General features: G+C 39.1%; 1 protein-coding gene across 6 annotated transcripts in view; it reads right to left on the bottom strand.

Moving 5' to 3' along the window:
- Positions 1 to 20,578, bottom strand: part of DIAPH3 (diaphanous related formin 3) — a 562,435-nt gene that overhangs the window by 477,759 nt on the left and 64,098 nt on the right. For all 6 annotated transcript variants that reach the window (XR_009739822.1, XM_061434429.1, XM_061434430.1 and 3 more), the window contains one exon: positions 8,720 to 8,824. Coding sequence is in view for 5 of the 6 variants with exons in the window: in XM_061434429.1 (XP_061290413.1) it covers positions 8,720 to 8,824 (105 nt within the window). In the remaining variant the exon portion in view is untranslated. The remainder of the gene's footprint in view (positions 1 to 8,719; positions 8,825 to 20,578) is intronic.

The following is a 20,578-nucleotide window of genomic DNA, read 5'->3' as shown; positions in this document are numbered from 1 at the left end:
CAAAGTTTGACAGGGTTTATGATGGAGTTTCTAAGATGGCTGCCAAGGTTCTGTTTATTGATATCATGATATTCTTATAAATCATTAAGCTACATATTTATTAGTATTTTCTATAACTGTGTTTTACTTTACAATAAAAAGGTTTAGAAAATCAGAAACCCTAGTTTCTGGTCCTAGTTACTATCTGGAGGTTCTCACATACTTCATTTGAAAAATGTTGAAATGCTCTAAGATAATTTCAGACCTAATATAAGTAAAAGACCACCTGAGTAAATTAAAAGATCTCTACCATATGAAAGAGAATAACAAAACTATCCTTAACAAAAACAAACAAAAACAGCAAAATTATTTTTAACTCACTGATCAATGCAATACAGCTTTCCCAAAGGCTACCAAAAAAAAAAAGACTAGTTTAACAGCAATTATATACAAGGAATAGACAAAACCTTTCCTGGTGGCTCTAGTGGTAAAGAACCTGCCTGCCAATACAGGAGGCATAAGAGATATGGATTCAACCCCTGGGTGAGGAAGATCCCCTGGAAGAGGAAATGACAACCCACTCCAGTATTCGTGCCTGGACCACCCCATGGACAGAGGAGCCTGGCAGTCTATAGACCATGGGGTCGCAAAGAGTCAGACACAACTGAAGCAACTTAGCACACATGCATGCAGACAAAAAGATTGTCTGAATTTACTTTTGGACAATTTCATACCTCACAGAAACCCAAGGACAGAATACTGTACCAGTGAGGAAATGGTAGTGTATCAGGGAAGCACAAAATTGGGAAGGAATGCCTTCTGTACACAAGATGGTCAACCCACTTTTAAGCATGGATAGGATTTACTCTCTTTAGGAGTAAGTAAGAACTGAAAGTATGTCTATTAAGTATTAATACAAACCAAAATTAAGAGGAGTTTAAATTTATTGGCACCACTGAAACTTGAAAACCAGGTACACCCTCTCCCTCCTTGCTGGGCATCTTTTTCCAAAAAAAAGACCAAGTTCTTCCATCTGTTATAGTAGATAACCTTCCCCTACTTTGATGATTTTTCACAAGAGGCCAAGTGTCAGAGAATTTCTTTGTAGTTACAGCATGCCTTTGAACATTCATTTTCACTTACACACAGGCAAACTAGCCCAGAACCCACAGTTGCTTAATAACGGCTTCATGAGTAAATGTTCACCATGCTCAGCCTTTCAATCCTATTAACTTCTAGTCTTTGGCTGAACTAAGGTTACATGAAGACACCTAGTGACAAGGTTCACCCTGTCCAGTCCAGTAGTTCTCACCCTTGACTGTACTCTGGAATCACCAGGAGAGCATTACTAAACACTGATCCCTGGGTCCCACCTGACTGAATTGAAAATGACAGAACCCAGACATCAAGATTTTTAAAGCTCCCCAAATGACTCTAATGGATATATCAAGGTTGAACACCACTGTTCCTCAAATAAAATTCTTTTCTATTCTTTATTATAGATTGTTTGTTATTTCCACTGACATACTTTTCCCTTTCATTCACTGAAAAACAATCATACATACACAGCATTTTTCTCAATTTTTCACTTATTCTTTAGAACCGTTCCTGCTTTCAGAAGGTCCATTCCATACAGATACCTGCTCTTCCCTTTCATCTACATCATAATCACAGGCCTCTTCTTTCTGGCACTTGCAAAGTTTTCACTCCTTTTGCAGTTATCAGACATAAGATTAATTATATTCATAAAATCTAAAAAGTAATCACAAACACAGCAAAATATCATAGATCAAACAACAACTCAATAAGCAAGATGAAAACAATCTCAGATGACCTCTAATGCCACAACTGTTTACCGGTAAAAGCACCACTGACCCTGTCAGGCTCTAAAATTCTAGTCAATTTTACCAATAAATAACAGTGTTTCTGTATCTGATGAATCTTTTTTAAAGTGCTATAATAACAGTAAGATTTTAAAAAAACCAAAAATATACAATTCTAGTTTGAATCCAATATAATTTCTTCCTATTAAAAAAGAAAAGATCACCGTCACCTTTATATTCATCTCCTGCCTAAACAAAAACACAATACGGTAACAACAGAGAATACAATATACCACTGGTGCTGCTCAGAACAACTCATAAGAAAGCTGGATGAATTTGAGCTGTTGAAAGATAATTTTAGTTGTACATAAATAAAACCTGCCCTGCTGCTAAGTCGTTTCAGTCGTGTCCAACTCTGTGCAACCCCATAGACGGCAGCCCACCAGGCTTCCCCATCCCTGGGATTCTCCAGGCAAGAACACTGGAGTGGGCTGCCATTTCCTTCTCCAGTGCATGAAAGTGAAAGGTGAAAGTGAAGTCGCTCAGTCGTGTCCGACTCTTCGAAACCCCATGGACTGCAGCCCACTAGGCTCCTCCGTCCGTGGAATTTTCTAGGCAAAAGTACTGGAGTGGGGTGCCATTGCCTTCTCCAAAAACCTGCCCTATAAAGGCACAAATGAAAATGAAAATGCCAGATAGATTAGGAAATACTCTCAACAAGAAATTGGTCCATTGCTCTGAGGCTCTGAAATTTTCTCTCTTCAAGACCTGGAGACAAACAGGCCAAGTATCCCAAGAGCACTGATGATAAGTGTCTAACACCAAGTACCAGCACACACTTAACCAAGCTTTTATGTTACAGGGGTGCTTTGATCAAATCCGAAACCTGAAATATAAGCCAGAAAAATCCATGCTAACTCTACCAAGAATGTGTAACTAATTATGATTCATCTAAGTTTCTATGTTTAAATAACCATAATGACAAAAAGTGAGGAAATAAAACAGAGACAACAACTTGATTGACCTATATCTGACTATGTTTCCAAAATTAACATATGAAACTGAACTCTAAAAAATAAAATGCATACTAAAAGGTATGAAAATACCCTCACTGATATTAAATATTAACAAATCAAGTCTAAGATTTTCTACCTAGAGAAAAAGCACACATACAAATGAGCATACAACTAATATTTCCTCAAAGTGGTTCTTTCCTGGTCAAAATATGCCTAGAAGGCTGATAATGCAGAAAACCACGTCCTCCGTGTTTGAGAATACCACGTCCTACTGAGCTATAACAAGTGCTAATACCTTTCAAAAAGACTTTTGAACACTACATATACTCACCTATATACATACATTCATGTATGTATATATATATACATATATGAAATCTATAATCCTACATTTAAGAACTCAATATACGCTCAGTCATTTCATCACACTTTTTGAAAAAATTTTGTTTGAGTCTTCTATGTATCTTTTAAAATTATGTTCTTAATAGTTGCCATTTATATTTCTTACTAAAGAAGACTAAAGAAGAAATAATATTTAAGAAAGAATTCAAAGAGTAAAGTTAAATGCCATCCAAACTTCTCTAACAGAGGAACACTTGAAGCCACTTGATTCCACTCGACCTGATAACCTAGGAAAGAAAAAAACTAGAAACAAAGTCAAAGGAAGCTAGTAAACTTCCAGGCGCATTTATAAAAGAGGGTTTATGCTTCATTCCTTGGATAAAGAAATCAAATAGGAAAAATCAAGACACAAACAGGGAATGAAGGATGGATGCTTTCATTAGGCACTTTAGAAACGTGAGGTTGGGTCTTTTCATGAAGCCCACCTAAAATGAGCTTGTTACCTGTAGCAGGGACAGATTCCAAAGACATATGGATGGGAGGGCAGGGGGAGGGAGGCACGGGCTGGGGAGCCTGTAAAAACTTTTGATTCCAAGCTAGCACAATCCTCAGGAACTAGAAGTATACATTTTGAAGAAAGATCTTTAAAGCATTATATCTACAACCAAAAAAGACTATATGCTGACAGGTGTCTGGCTGTAGTCTGTATAGAAGTGAACTTGCCTGGACAGTGTCATCATCTCAGTATATAAAAATAAATTAGGGAAAAAGAAAAAGAAGATGAATGGTCCTTCTTAGAGACACAGTGGTTCTTTTTTTTTTTTTTTTTGACACAGTGGTTCTTAAAGACATAATAAAGGTGTTTCACTATATAGGGTAAAACACAATGTCCTTCCAAACCCTTCAAATGTCTCTCCCTCTCTCCCCTGAAACCCCACGTCCCCAGGGCACCAGACACCCCTCCACCCTGTCCCTTCTCTCCAGACCCCCAATTTCCCCCTCGTCCCCACACCAGATGCCCCTCTGCCCCATCCCTTCTCTCCAGACCCCCGATTCCCCCCTCTTCCCCACACCAGACGCCCCTCCGGCCCATCCCTTCTCTCCTGGCCAGGCTGACTCCTCTCCTCACTCCCTCTCACAGCTCTGACCGTCTTCTTCTTCCAGAGGGTTTGCTTTCACTTTCTAAGATACAGGTTTTGGCCTCTCAGGTTGTCTCCATTTTGAATCACCACAAATTACCCTGAAAAAGCCTAAAAGTGGAACAGCAAATTCTTTCTTCTCAACAGATGGGAAAGAGATTTTTACTAATCCTCTGCAACAGGCTGGGCTTCCCCAGTGGCTCAGCAGTAAAAAATCCATCTGCAACGCAGAAGACAAACAAACAGGAGATGCCAGTTCGATCCCCGGGTCAGGAAGATTCCATGGAGTAGGAAATGGCAAGTGATGTGTGCTCAGTCGTATCCAACACTTTTTTTTATATATAAATTTATTTATTTTAATTACTCTTTGAGACTTATGGATTGTAGCCAACCAGGCTCCTCTGTCCATGGAATTTTCCAGGCAAGAGTACTGGAGTGGGTTGCCATTTCCTACACCAAGGGATCTTCCTGACCCAGGGATTGAACCCGCATCTCTTCCATCTCCTGTATTGGCAGGCGGATTCTTTACCACTAGTGCCACTGTCTTTTTGAAAGAAGTGTTCTCCAGTAATTCCCAGATGGTGCGAGTGGTAAAGAACTTTCCTGCCAATGAGGGAGACATAAGAGACATGGGTTCAATCCCTGAGTCAGGAAGATCCCTTGGAGAATATGGCAACCCACTCCAGTATTCTTGCTTGGAGAATCCCATGGACATAGGAGCCTGGAGGGCTACAGTCCATAGTGTTGCAAAGAGTCAGATATGACTGAAGCGACTAAGGATGCATGCATGCATTTTCCAATAGGTTTAGTCACTAAGTCATGTCCGACTCTTGTGACCCATGGACTGTAGCCTGCCAGGCTCCTCTGTCTATGGGATTCTCCAGGCAAGAATACTGGAGTAGGTTGCCATTTCCTTCTCCAATTTTCCAACAAACTTGCTGCTAATCATCTAAAGCAAGTCATTTACCAAGAAATGGCCACCAAGCCTTGCAGTGACTCCAAAGATCTTTTAGATACTTCTTTGGATAGCAAGGCGATCAGTCCTGGGTGTTCTTTGGAAGGAATGATGCTAAAGCTGAAACTCCAATACTTTGACCGCCTCATGAGAAGAGTTGACTCATTGGAAAAGACTCTGAAGCTGGGAGGGATTGGGGGCAGGAGGAAAAGGGGACGAGAGAGGATGAGATGGCTGGATGGCATCACTGACTCGATGGACTTGAGTGTGAGTGAACTCCGGGAGGTGGTAATGGACAGGGAGGCCTGGTGTGCTGCAGTTCATGGGGCCGCAAGGAGTAGGACATGACTGAGCAACTGAACTGAACTGACTTGGTTAGAAAGAGAAATTTCCAGAGGGAATTAAAGAGACACTCCACATACCCAAAAGGACACCTGGATGGCCTACAGGATGTTTACAGCAGCAAAGCAAAACCCAGCTCCAGGCAGCTTAAATAACAGCAGACACCACCTCACGTCACAGCACAGTCTGGCACAGGCCTGCACCGAGCCAGAGCAGCAGCTCCAGGGCGTCAGTTGCCGAGCACTGCATACCCAGCCCAACCACGACCAGCAGGAAAGGCAGCCTGCCCACTCTGGTCCAGGGAGAGCATTCTCGGAAGCCTCACCAGAGCCAGCCATCAGACTGCACAGGCCAAAAGGCCCTAGGAAGTTAGAAACATGTGAGTATGGCATTTTTAGCTTCTAAATATGACATTTGCTTAGTACATTTTAATAATATTTCCTAACTGAAGAAATTCAGTTGTAGTATTCAGCCACCTAAACCAAAACTTGTAAGATCTTGAAAACAATCTAGTTTGATTGATGGCTTTTTTAGTGTTCCCCTCCCCCCTATTTTAAAGTCAAGCTGATCTACTTCAGGGCTAATTTAAGGGTTAACATTGCTAAAGTGTTATCAAATCATCAATATACTATCTTCCAAAAAAGAATATTAATGCTTACCCACAAAAGAGAATCTCAAAGCAGATTCTAAGGCTAAAATGGTAACATCTGACACAAACTTGCCACATTCTCCCTAGAACAACCTATCTATGAACTCATTGCCTTTCTCAGAGAAATTTTTTCAGTACTCATTAACCTAAATATACTGGCATAACAAAGTCCACATCCTATACTTAATGAATGTGTTTTTACTTCCACAGCAAAAGTAGATGTCTGGTCAGCTTGAACTCTCTACAATGTTAACCATTTGCCAAATTATTCAGAACCCTTCTAGGAGAGTCATGACCCTTCACACACCAATTAAAAGCTTTACTCATACTTCAGATAGTTAATCTATTTCAATTCTGATAATCTAATTATCTAATTCGGGGAGTCCAAAATAATTAGAGGATTAAAGTTTAAAATCAGTGAATGTGAACTGAAACAGATCCACTGTGTAGAAGTTCAGAATGTTCTGTTCTATTAAAAAGTTTATCTGAAATCCCAGAATTAAACTGCACTACTATGCCAAGGTTGTCTAAACCAGTTCTAACTAATGTATTATCTCCTGTAATTATATTAAGTGAATTCATGCTTGTTGGATTTAAAATTCTCTAACAGGAGACTCTGGAGAAGGTAATGGCACCCCACTCCAGTACTCCTGCCCGGAAAATCCCATGGACAGAGCCTGGTAGGCTGCACTCCCTGGGGTCGCTAGGACTCGGACACGACTGAGCGACTTCACTTTCACTTTTCACTTTCATGCATTGGAGAAAGAAATGGCAACCCACTCCAGTGTTCTTGTCTGGAGAATCCCAGGGTCGGGGGAGCCTGGTGGGCTGCCATCTCTGGGGTAGCACAGGGTCGGACACGACTGAAGCAACTTAGCAGCAGCAAAAGCAGCAACAAGAGACTCTGCCCGATGACTCTACAGAAACCAGTTACACCATCCCCACTCCCCCTGCTTTCCCCCCACGTCACATTTGACCTCCCATGACATGCTTGTGTGTTTCTGTCATGTGTGTCCCATGTTGCTCCATACAACACAATGACACACTATTCTGGCGCTCAATCACTAGGGCCTTAAGTAGTGCCTTACGTACAGACACTTAATAAACATGTTTAGTGAATATCTTAGAAATGCAGACTAATGAGAAACTTGTATTTTACTAAGATACATTTACTTATATTTTTTATTGTGTTTTGTAGTATAATGATTTCAACAGTAAGAATAATAAATCACAAAGAAAAATAAAAAGTAAACAACTGCTACTACAACCTCTGCTACCACAAGAGGCAACCAACCAGTTAAAAATCTGTTATGTTCTAATCACAGTTAATTTAATTCTGACAACAAGCATATGGTGAAGTTAGTATTAGCTCCATCTTATGTAGAAGGTGACTGAGGATCAAAAAGACAAAATTAGATGTCCAAGATCAAACAGAAGATAGTCAGTCTAAAACACAGTCTAAAGCCCCACTGCTAATTTCAGTGGCAGGATGCAGGGCCCATCTATAGAAAGAGCTGGGAAAAACACAGTACTCAGTGAATTCCACATCTGAACATCAGGCTGCCAAAAAATGAGACATGCTTAAAAATTAAACATCACTTGAGTCTTTCTTCCAAAAGAAATACCTGAGTCACTGACTGGCCTAAGTAGATAAATGGAGTCACAGTATAAATAACTCATATTCTTGTAAACTGGCCATAGGTTAAAGTATCCCGTGAAAACAACAGTGTGTTTAGTTATTTTTCTCCAGTTCAGTTCTATTTTATGTTCAGCCAAAAGCATTCTCTATTGTCTTTTTACTGAGCCTTGCTTCCTCATTAGCTTCCACTGTATATTTTTCATCCAATCCATTTAGTCACAATTCTATGACTGGTCAAGCTCATTTGTTGTTCCATGAAATAAATTCTATGTGCCAGTCGTGTTTCTCAGACATTTAGTCATTACTTCCACCCACATACTTCATGTTTCCCTAGAAAAGCAGCAGCCATGTGGAGACGTAAGGCTCCTCTCAGTGTCTACATTTACAATTTGTTACAAGCTAATTTTATCCACAGGGAAACTCACATTAAACATATGCCTCCAAGCCACGATTATGCATTCTGAGTTAGGTAGTTAGAGTCAAATCAGTCTCACTTTTCTAAAATACAAATATTATCCTAATTTATAAGTGACATGAGAGATCAATACCCATCTTAATTCACTAACAAGGAGAGATGACCTAAAGTGAGCAGATCAAGCAACCACAGTGTTTCTTAACACTGTGAATGGCTAAAAAATAAAAGTTTAAAAGCCACAAGGTAAGAAATACTTGCAAATTAAACAAACTTACTATAATACTTGTACCTTTAATTATACATTTAAAAGCTCTCTGACTACAGCTGCCCGCAAACTTAGGTGCTCCATTAGACACATGCATTGTTCGCTGTACTATGACATGTTTCAGCAGTATTTCTCAACTTGACAGCTTTACTTACTGTCTTGGAAGCAGTATTAATGTACTGCATCACCATTTCTTTTTTGATACTGAAGTCCTTTTCCCGCAATGGTGCCTTTTTATCTTCATTTAAATTCATATCTTCCTGGAAAACACAATTAAAAAGCCTTGTTTTAGAATCTAAGTAGAGCAGCAATTCTACATACACAATGAACAGAAAATCAATAATTTGTGACTAAAGCAGCAGTAATTGTTCTGGAATGATTTCCATGTAGCTCTGCCTGGAGGAAAAAAGAAAGAAAGAAACTTTGAGATACAGAGAACAGTATTCTAGATCATTTGAGCAGGTAAAATACTTACCAGAAAAACTTAAAATTCACAACAGGCTAGTAAAATTACACTGACATCATTATAGATAATTAGACAGTTGAAGATTTCTGCCTTCCATAAATATATTAGGAGTCACAATTTATACATATTTGTGAAATATATATTATATAAAAATATATAAGCTTTTTTTTTTACAACAGTTGCACCTAAAGCCATCTTGCACCATTCTGAAACCACCGTTTCACATATCGTAAAAAGTAAAAAATAAGCCAATCCCTTTCCAGGTTCTGATAAGCTGCAAGCATATCAATTCAGTTCATTTCAGTTCAGTCACTCAGTTGTGTCTGACTCTTTGCGACCCCATGAATCACAGCACGCCAGGCCTCCCTGTCCATCACCAACTCCCAGAGTTCACTCAGACTCACGTCCATCGAGTCAGTGATGCCATCCAGCCATCTCATCCTCTGTTGTCCCCTTCTCCTCCTGCCCCCAATCCCTCTCAGCATCAGAGTCTTTTCCAATGAGTCAACTCTTCGCATGAGGTGGCCAAAGTACTGGAGTTTCAGCTTTAGCATCATTCCTTCCAAAGAAATCCCAGGGCTGATCGCCTTCAGAATGGACCAGTTGGATCTCCTTGCAGTCCAAGGGACTCTCAAGAGTCTTCTCCAACACCACAGTTAAAAGCATCAATTCTTCGGCGCTCAGCCTTCTTCACAGTCCAACTCTCACATCCATACATGCCCACAGGAAAAACCATAGCCTTGACCAGACGGGCCTTTGTTGGCAAAGTAATGTCTCTGCTTTTGAATATGCTATCTAGGTTGGTCATAACTTTCCTTCCAAGGAGTAAGCGTCTTTTAATTTCATGGCTGCAGTCACCATCTGCAGTGATTTTGGAGCCCCCAAAAAACAAAGTCTGACACTGTTTCCCCATCTGTTTCCCGCATATACCAAATACCTAATACTGATCCCAACAAAAGGCAAAGAATTTTACAGTTTGAACTGTCACTTCTTTACCCAGCAAAGAAATGAAGTGTTAAGTGCTCACTTGTGCCCAACTCTGCAGCCCTATGGACTGTAGCCTACCAGGCTCCTCTGTCCATGGAATTCTCCAGGGAAGAATACTGCAGTGGGTTGCCATCCCCTTCTCCAAAGGATCTTCCTGACTCAGTGATCAAACCCAGGTCTCCCACATTGCTGACAGATTATTTATTTTCTGTTTGAGCTATCCAGGAAACCTATCCCTATCAAAAACATACATTAATTAATTTATTGAATATTCTAAATCACATAAAAGTTGCTCTCACGAAAAGAGGTACCACCTAAAAACCTAACATTTCTTAACAGCACCATTCAAAATAAGGGTTTATGTAACCTAGATCCAGCTATAGGTCTAACTGTGACTAAAAAATACAAGTCATGAATATCCAGATAAAGATATGAAATGCAACCAGAATCTATCAATTAATCTGCTTAAGGAAAAGGTTATTCTGACAAAGGAAGGGAGGCTGAGGTAAGACAAAAGTGGCTGAAGGAAAGAGCAGTTCAAATGGACTTCCTTCTGATCTTAGCCTTGGGTCATTTGTGTGCAATGCTAAGACATTTGAATGTATATAAACTCCATATACACTCAGAACTGGGCCCATAAAAATCAGGGCTTTGGATCACCTAGGGAGGCTGAAAGCTAAATTTTTTTCTAAGTTTTATAAGGGTGCTACAATTCAGACGCTACAGTTTATGCCTTTAGCTGACTCAGGTTTTGGCTACCAAACCTCTGAAGCACTTAAAAGTCAAAATTCCCTTCATTTCACCTTGATATAAAATTTCAGATCTTAGAAGTTGTTGCATTTGAAATTCCAATAAAAGGTAGTAATTAGTAATGTCACTCTTGGCTGTTCAGGTTAGAAACATCCTATTATGTGAATAATTATTTATTTTCTTATTTTCTCTCTAAGCCAGTGATTTTCAACAGGCCTTAACACTACTTAGGAAGCATTTTGGAAATGTCTCAGGGCATTTCAGTTGTCATGGTGACTGAGGTGATGCTACCAGTATTTACAGGGGAAAGGTATGCTAGACATTCTGCGACACATGGACTAGTCCTGCACAAGGAATTATCCTGTCTCCCACTGAGAGATGCACAAACAGAGAGGGAAAATCATAATTACCTAAGCCTAGACTCCAATTCCGTGAAATTAGACATACAATGGAATTAATAGGTAAGTTGTTACCTATTTAATACTTTATATTATATATCTTTAATATATATTGAATTTTCCAAAAATCCAACTACTGTGTAAATTATAGTTCCAGTTTTCGTTTTAAGCTGCACCATCATTTGTGCTTCATTTCTGAAATTCAGGTATCCCAGAACAATACTGCTTGTGGTATCTGAATCAACAGAACAGAACAATACCTATATCAACCTACATTGTAGCTGTTGTATTCACAGTGGCATGAGGCAAAGATTTCAGGACGTGACTTTATTGCACCTTTTTGAGTAGTCAATGGCCAATTGTTTATATTACTCCCCGGTGGCTCTGCTACTAAAGAATCCTCCTGCTCATGCAGGATACACAGGAGATGCAGGTTTGATACCTTGGTCAGGAAGATCCCCTGGAGAAGGAAATGGCAACGCGCTCCAATATTGCATTGAAAATTCCATGGACAGAGGAGCCTGGCAGGCTACAGTTCATGGGGATCACAGAGTTGGATACAATTGAACACACGTACACACACACACACACACACACACACACACACACACAGGATTTCTTTGGAAGGAATGATGCTAAAGCTGAAACTCTAGTACTTTGGCCACCTCGTGCGAAGAGTTGACTCATTGGAAAAGACTCTCAGACTGGGAGGGATTGGGGGCAGGAGGAGAAGGGGACGACAGAGGATGAGATGGCTGGATGGCATCACTGACTCGATGGACGTGAGTCTCAGTAAACTCCAGGAGTTGGTGATGGACAGGGAGGCCTGGCGTGCTGCGATTCATGGGGTCGCAAAGAGTCGGACACCACTGAGCGACTGAACTGAACTGAACAGTAAAGTAATAAATTGATTTTTTAATTATGAGTGAAGACAGCTTATATGATCTATAAACAATATTTAAGGAAAAGTGGTGAGGAAGTTAAGAAACAATTGTTACAAAAGGTAGGAGTGGGTACATAAGAACATGTGTTTTAAATTATTCACTATGTTTTTTAGTTTCCATCTAATGGCCAAACATGATCCAGCCTCTTTAACCTGCAAATTAAAATACTTAATAGATACAGAAAACTAAAAAACAGAAAGCCCATTACTGTGACTGAAATCAAAACAAAATTGTAAGACGGAGACTTGTAAGAAAGAAAAGACTACTGCTTTCTTTCGTGAAATGCCTTTTCAAGATGACATGAGCTTATGCACAAACGTTGTACATGTGGACTTAAGGAAGAAACCCAGAACTGCCATAAATAAATTAAATTATATATATATATTAAAAAGCAGCTGCATCTAGATTCTCACTTGAGCCTGCAATGCAGTGGGCAGTAGTAGTCCCTAGATGGACAGACAAGCTTGACACCACCCGAGTCAGTCAGCCACTGTCTGCAGGAACACGGCTCCCTGAAGCCACGGCTCTGGATTAAGATGGCAGCTGTGAGCCACCAGGAGTCAACACGCACACCCACGTGTGCCTGTACCAGCCATGCAAAGGGGGTCTTAGAGGGGCAGCAACGGCATCCAGGACACCATTTGAGTACAACGTACTTAGTGTTATAACAAGGTTACTTTCTAAGCAGAACTGAATAATACAGAGGGCCTTGTGTATGGCTGATACAAGCAACATAAACTTATGCATGTTTACCAATTCTTCCATTCAAGCATAAGTCAATCAATACGTCTACATATTGTATGGACAGAGAAGGACACCGTAGTTATGGATTTTATAAAAGCCCTAAAAAACAGTTTATTTCCATATATGCAAACATTGATATATAATTCATTAAATACCTATAATAAATAAAATAATGAACAAATGATGCATAGAATACATAACTTTACAAGGTCTGAGGAATACTTTGAATGAGACTAATACTTCCATGGATATAAGATAAATATCAATTTCCTAAATTGGAAAAACCTTATCAGTTGGCTATTTAACAGAATATATCTCATTCAAAAATATTTTTTGAGCAGTCATCAATCAAAACTTCAGTTTTGATCAGTCTAAAGAGTAATTATCAGTTTTGTTGCTAAAGTACTACTAATGCCTTAGTAACATACATTGTAAATTAATTCATTTATAGCACTACCTTCATATACATGTTTAAACACAACCTTTTTGCCTGGGGAAATTGGGATTTGCAACACCAAAAAGTAATTTTCCTCTAGTTAATTACTTTCTAATTAAAAGCTACACCTAAATTGAATCACTGTGCTGTTTTACTATGTGAGTCTGACTAGCACTAGGGACAGATTTCAAAAATACAGGGAAGAAATACTGAAGGAAAAAATACTGAGGGGCATGATACAAAATAAGCAGGATTGTTGGAAAGTGTCAAGATCATCAGAGATGAAGAAGTACCACTGATGAGGAGACGAAAGAGACATGGCAAACCAAACACAAGATGGGATGCTGGGCTGGATCTCAGAAAAGGAAAAGCACTTCAGTGGGAAAACTGCCAACATCTAAATCAAGTCCGTGGTTTAGTAAGAACCAATGATGGTTGGTTAGAAACTAATTAATTAGAAACTAATTAATTTCTTAGTATTAATAACAGCACTAAAGTTATATAAGACGTTGGCATTCTAGGAAGTTGGGTGCAGGGTATAAAAGAATCCTCCATACCGTTTTTGCAACTCTTCTAAGATTATTTCAAAATAAAGTTCTTAAGAACTAAATTAAAATACTCATAAAAATTCTGCTATATAAAATAACTTGAAAAGAACAAGAAAAATTGAACATCCCACATTTTTTAAAAATACAGTAATTTGGGGGGAATTCCCTGGCAACCCAGGGGTTAGGACTGTGCACTCTCACTGCCAAGGGCTGGGCTTCAACCCCTGGTCAGGGAACTAAGATCCCACAAGCTGCACAGTGAGGCTAAAAACAAACAAAAAATATATATAGCAATTTTTTAAAAGTCCATTAAATGAAAGGAGTACATTTGTAGTGTATTTGGTTACAGTAAATACACAAACTTGATAGAGGAGAGGGAAGTAAAGGAACCACTATCGATAAATCTGAATCAGACACACGTTAACAGAAGTCCGTTAGAAACCTAAAGGTCAGGTATCTTTTGGAATTTTCCAAAACACAAAGTTCAAATTGTTCACATGTCCTCCCATACCCATTCCAAAGGTGCTCTGTGAACCACCCTTCTCACTCACTCTCCTAGCATCCCTTGCTACATCTTTTCACAAGGACCATGTTTCTAATCTTAAACAATGGTTAAATTCAAGCCAGGCACTGTGCTACAACACTCAGAAGCACCATTTGTTTAATACTCAGTAAAAACCCTTTGGGTTATGTACTGTCTCTTCTTTACTGATTAGAGAAGTGAGACGGAAGGAAGTTCTGTAAGCTGACCGTAAGCCTTGCAGCTCAGCTTTGTGCGTCCATTCTTATCTCCATATTATGTATCTCTACTATCTGCAGCCCCCTTCCTTTGGGGCTAATGCCATCTCACACCCTTGGGAGCGGATTCCCCCTACTGCCCATGCTGTGACACCCCTCCTGCCTTCCCCACAACCAGCAACCCTCATTTCCATTTTCCTTACCCGTGGTCTTCATGACCACACCTGGGCCTTTTATCTAAAAACAGTCCTACCTCGAGTACCATCATCATGTCCAAGATCCTCCTCTCTGATCACAATCTTCCATCTTTTCACTTCTCCCACTTCCAAGCCACCTATTTCTCGACCTCAGTGAAACCTCAGTGTTATGACCTACTCCATTATCTCCCAAGCAGGCTAACTTTGTGATCTACCTGTTCCTCTAACATTGATGGGAAATCACAGGAATCTCTCCTCACATTTCCTAAAGTACTTATTTCAAACTGGCCATTCGCCAGAAGCTACGAAACCATCATGTCTACCTATCATTTTCAGTAAGCACATTTTAATTTTCTCCAGGAAAAGGAACACACCATCAATTTCCTGTTTGTTCTATTACCAATTTATCTGCACACTCATTCTCCTGTACCAACTCCTATATCGATTCAAAGATAATCCCACTCATTTATCCTCTGGATCCTCTTTCCTCTCCCCTCCTAAAAGGGCACTGCACATCAATTACCTTGCTTCCATCCCATCTCACTAAATTCTTCTAGCTTGTTGGGTCTCATTACATAAAGATGATAATCCCTAATGGATTAAAAATTCAAAGAAAAAAGCCTCCCCTCAACCCTAGTTCTCCTTTATATATGCTTTTGTTTTTCCTCCATCACAGATAATTTTTAAAAGATTTTTTTTCTACACTTGCTGTGTCATTCACAGTGCATATACTCTTTAGATATCTATCAAATGAGACATCAAAAAAACTCCCAAATAGAATTTGCTAAACTTCTTTGGGACAAACATGAAACGTAGGTAGTTTTCTGGGAGATGGAGCTGGAGCCAGAGCCAGAGATAATAATCAGAGTCTGAGACTAGAACAATGACGGAAACCAGGTCCAGCTCCAGAGGCAGGGTCTCCAGGCGGTGGTGCCAGCACTGGCCAAGCTAAAAGTCTGTCATGTCTTCAGGGAGCACGAGCAGAACCACACGCAGCCACTCACCTAGATCAGCCTACGCCTACACAGCAGCCCCTGCTTGAGATGCGAATAAGGCTGAGATACCGCCAAGACAGAGGGGGTGACTCTGTGCGGTGCTGCATCCTCTTAGAGGAAAGAAGGGGCACACATTTTCCTAACCTGCACAAGAACACCAAATGGGGAGCTGTGGCCCTCACCTGGAAGCCAGGTCAATGACATGGAGTCAAGCCAGCAGCTTTTAAGATGCTCCAGAGAACTCTTCCTGTGTGTCAGATGGGGCTGGAAGTTCCCACAAACCAGGATAATTCAAGTTTGCTATTATCTTTACATACCTTGACTCCATCCTAGGCTGATAAAACACTGACACAAAATATATACCTCCCACATTTTCTTTGGCAAAACTGAGAAAGGGAAAAAGATGTAATCTTAATTATCACGCGCATACACGCAACTAGTGAGCACCGAGGAGTAATCAAGCAGAGAATGGCAAACAGAGAGTGAACACTTTTTCAACTGAACTACAAACATTAGACTATTTTCATTCATGAATGTGGATTTTACAGGACAGCATGCTCATTAAATTTACATACATCAAGTTGAGTGGGATAGTTAATGCCATGGAGAGAATAAATTTAAAATGATTGACTATTTGGAGAATTAAGCAAATATACAAGCAGCAAGTTGAAGATGGTCAGGTGCAAGGAAATTCACCCACAGTGGAAAAACACTACAGACAAGCAGAAGCATGACTAGAGTTATAAAATAGGTGCTAGAAAAACAGTACAACAGTGGATCAAAACATCCATATGGATGAATAAGCAAAATATTAAAATGTAAAAACCGGAAGCAGAGCAATACCAAAATCAAGCATTCTTACTAAGTCAACAGTTATCATCTGATTTCAATAGTGTTCAGTGCTTTATTCCATGGGTTAAAGCCAAAATAATTGTTCTTGGTAGCAGTTTTGCTAAATTTTTTTCCAGTACAGCCACAAATTGGTTAAGCATTTTAAGAAGTCCACACTGATCCCCTAATTACTTCTGAGACCTCAGAGCTCAACATACTATAAGCACAATTTTACCCGTATTTCTTCTAGAAGTGTGATTCTATGCTTCCCCTCACTGGAATTCAGCTTCCCCATCACACAGTGTCAAAGGTCTTACCGATGCTTAGCCCTACTGAGCTGTGTTCTCACCACCAGGAACAGTGTAGTGCCAAATGCAAAATCGAAGGCTTCATGATCTCATTCCAGGTAATCACATACTCTCAAACAGTACACGATAACTGAATCTCACATAGCTCAGCAATTTAATAAACTCCATTCTTAGATTAAGCCTAAATAAAATCAGGAAACCTGTAAAAGATAAGTACAACCAAAACCCTGGAACTTGGAATTAACTTTATATTACTACTTTATATTCAAGATGCCCATAAATGTGCTAAAGCTATAACACAGCTTTTCTTTCTTTGTCCATCACGTTTACTATGTTCTTAAATAAGTGTTAGTTGCTCAGTCGTGTCCAACTCTTTGCAACCCCATGGACCACAGCCTTCCAGGCTCCTCTGTCCATGGGATTCTTCAGGCAAGAATACTGGAGTGGGTTACATTTCCTTCTCCAGAAGATCTTCCCAACACAGGGATCAAACCTGGGTCTCCAGCATTGTAGGCAGACTCTACCATCTGAGCCACCAGGGAAGCTCATGTTCTTATATAAACCTTTATAATAATCCTTTCATTTTTATACAGAACTATGATTATGAAGCGGAGAAGGCAATGGCACCCCACTCCAGTACTCTTGCCTGGAAAATCCCATGGATGGAGGAGCCTGGTGGGCTGCAGTCCATGAGGTCTCTAAGAGTCGGACACGACTGAGTGACTTCACTTTCACTTTTTCACTTTCATGCACTGGAGAAGGAAATGGCAAACCACTCCAGTGTTCTTGCCTGGAGAATCCCAGGGGCAGGAGAGCCTGGTGGGCTGACGTCTATGGGGTCACACAGAGTCGGACACGACTGAAGTGACTTAGCAGCATGATTATGAAGAGTCAGTTTTTTGGTTTTACCAATAGTGGGGTTAGATTCACTATTCTATTCTCAATGTCTTTACTCATTCCAATTAAAATTAATGGGAAATCAGATGGCTAGCTCAGTAACAGGACTGCAGCCAGAAAACAGCACTTATCCAGAGGTTGACAGTGAACTCATAAAATTCTTATTCAACCAAATATTCTAATTGGAGCTTGCACAAAGAGTTCAAACTATCTCCATTTGAAACCAAATTTCAATTTAATCTAAAGCCAGTATCAGAGACTAAACAAACACACAAGAAACTTAAGTATCATTTTTCACATACTATAAATTTCAGCAGAACAGACAAGAAATGAGAGTAACACTCAGCAAGCTGCTCAACTCTAATTTATTTTGGAATAATCTGGTTGGAACTGTTCAAGCTTATGCATAAGCACCTACAATCACAGCTGTTACATAGTCCAGCAGAAAAGAACAGTGCTACTTTTAAAAGGGGTTTAACTCACTTATTTGCTCTCCACAAATGGCCAATTCTTCATAAATTACATAAAGGATAATAAAATGGTCATCTGACAAAACACAAAGGCCGACTTCCCTAGAGAAGAAAATCAGACTGAAAAAAAAAAAAAAACCTTCACCATTGGAAAAGGCTCTACTTGCACACTTCCTAATTAGCGACAGCAGAATCTTAAACATTAGCATAACCTTTATCCTTTGAAAACTCCCCTTTCTAATCATTTGACTGGGTCAACAAACTCCCATCAGGCAAAATCCAATGCTCCTAAATCATTTATTTTCTCATTTATCTGGATCTAGAAGAAACAACGCAGCACTGACATCACTCCCCTGACAAACACAGCCCATGAATCAACTTGACAATCGCCTTACACTTCCACCCTCTCTTTCTCCTCCTCCTCCTTTTTGGATTATTATTTGGATTGCTTTTAAACAACCTTTCCCCAAATTTTTCAATTTCTACCTAAAGGAGAGGGAGAAAGGTGACAACTAATAGATCAGAACAAAGCATTACCATAGAACCTCTCTCATTTTATCTCGCCAACCCAAAATACACTTTTATAGTTTTTAAGAAATAAAAAAAACCCACAATACAGAAAAAGTAGATTTGTAAAAACTGCTAATGCTTGAAATCAACAAAGTGCTAGTAGGAATCTACAGCAGCCAATAAGCACTTAGGGAACTAACACAAAGGAGTCCTCCTTGGCTTCTGTTCCTTCAGACTCCTGGTGGCCCTTAAGACACCACTTACACATCAAACACAACAGGGATTCATTCATTCGTCTGACTGAAGAAATAGCTAAGCATAAATCCTTAACACCAACTATGAAAAAGGAAAAGAAAAGATTAAAAAAGAAAAATTATCTTTAGCATGTGCCCAAAGAGTGACAACAATGAATACAGACAGTGAGATGAACTCTGCTCCCAGCAACCGTACCAAAAAGTATCAATTCGATTTCATTAGTTCACCTGAGCTCTGCTTTTTTTCCTCTGGACCCTACATTTCAAAGATATCTGAACTGACTACAAAGCTGAGAACACAAAGCTACTTCACTATTTAACTCTATATGTACTTATCTCTTCTTGCTTAGACATGGTATTCACCAGAGCAGAAGAAACAAAGCAACTCATTCAACAATTCATGCAGTATACTCGTGAAAGCATAAAGGGAACAAAGGGAAACAGTTCAATGTTCAAAGCCCATTAAAATACAGTTCTTATGAAAGTACTAGAAAACTGATCTAATGAAATAATGAATAAAAACAGTCACTCATTTGATCAGTAACGGATGATATACTCAACTCAAAGGATAAAAATTAGCAGAGCCATGCGTCTACCCTATCAGAAGAAGATTCTAGTGAAGGGCTGGCCAACTTTATTCACATAACTGAAATGGAAAATGAAGAAAAACAAAATTCTTTACTAAATACTTTAGGAACAGAGGGAAAAAAAACATATGAACTCTTTTCTGGGGTTTTCTACTCAGTGCAACAAAAGGAAAAAGAAAGGAATAAGAACAGAAAAAGATGTAAAAGTTAGCCACAGATATCCTGATTATATACATTGAAAAATATGAGGAACTCTACAAATAATAAAAACTGAGAATTCAGTAAGATTACTGAATGTTAAAAGGCAATACACAAATTAATAATCTTACTAAAAATTTTAAGTTTTTAAAAATATTAGTTACATTTTAGAAACAAACCAAGGTATAAATCTTATAAAAGATACACACAACCTCTAAGGGGAAATTATAAATGTTACAGTTTAGGAACAGAAAAATCTCTAAATAAATAGATAGATATAATGTATCCAATGTTCACAGGAAAATTTAATATCACAAAGGTATTGATTCTATCTAAATCAATAAATTTATTGCAATTCCAATCAAGATCCAAACAAGATTTATAATAAAACTTAATTGACTGTAAAATTAATACAAAATCACAAAGTGGCCAAGAACAGTCAGGATAATTTTGAAGAGAGGAAGTCCTAGATATCAAGGCTTATTATAAAGTAATTAAGACAATGGATATAACTGCGAGCCAGACAAATAGAACAATGAATCAAATCAGACCTCAGAAACAAACACAGATACGAGTAATAACTTGATATATAACAGTGGAGATATTACAAATGATGGACAAGAATGCTTATTTAATATAATATTCTATTATTTAATAATGATATTAATATAATAGAAAAACTAGTTACCCATGTAGGAAAAATACTGTCTCATATCAGATTTTAGGAATATAGTAAGAACAGACCTATGATGTCAG

The sequence above is a fragment of the Bos javanicus genome, chromosome 12 (assembly GCF_032452875.1).
Source record: "Bos javanicus breed banteng chromosome 12, ARS-OSU_banteng_1.0, whole genome shotgun sequence".
Classification (NCBI taxonomy): domain Eukaryota; kingdom Metazoa; phylum Chordata; class Mammalia; order Artiodactyla; family Bovidae; genus Bos; species Bos javanicus.
Note: the sequence above shows the minus strand (reverse complement) of the source record. Positions and strands in the feature narration are given on the sequence as shown.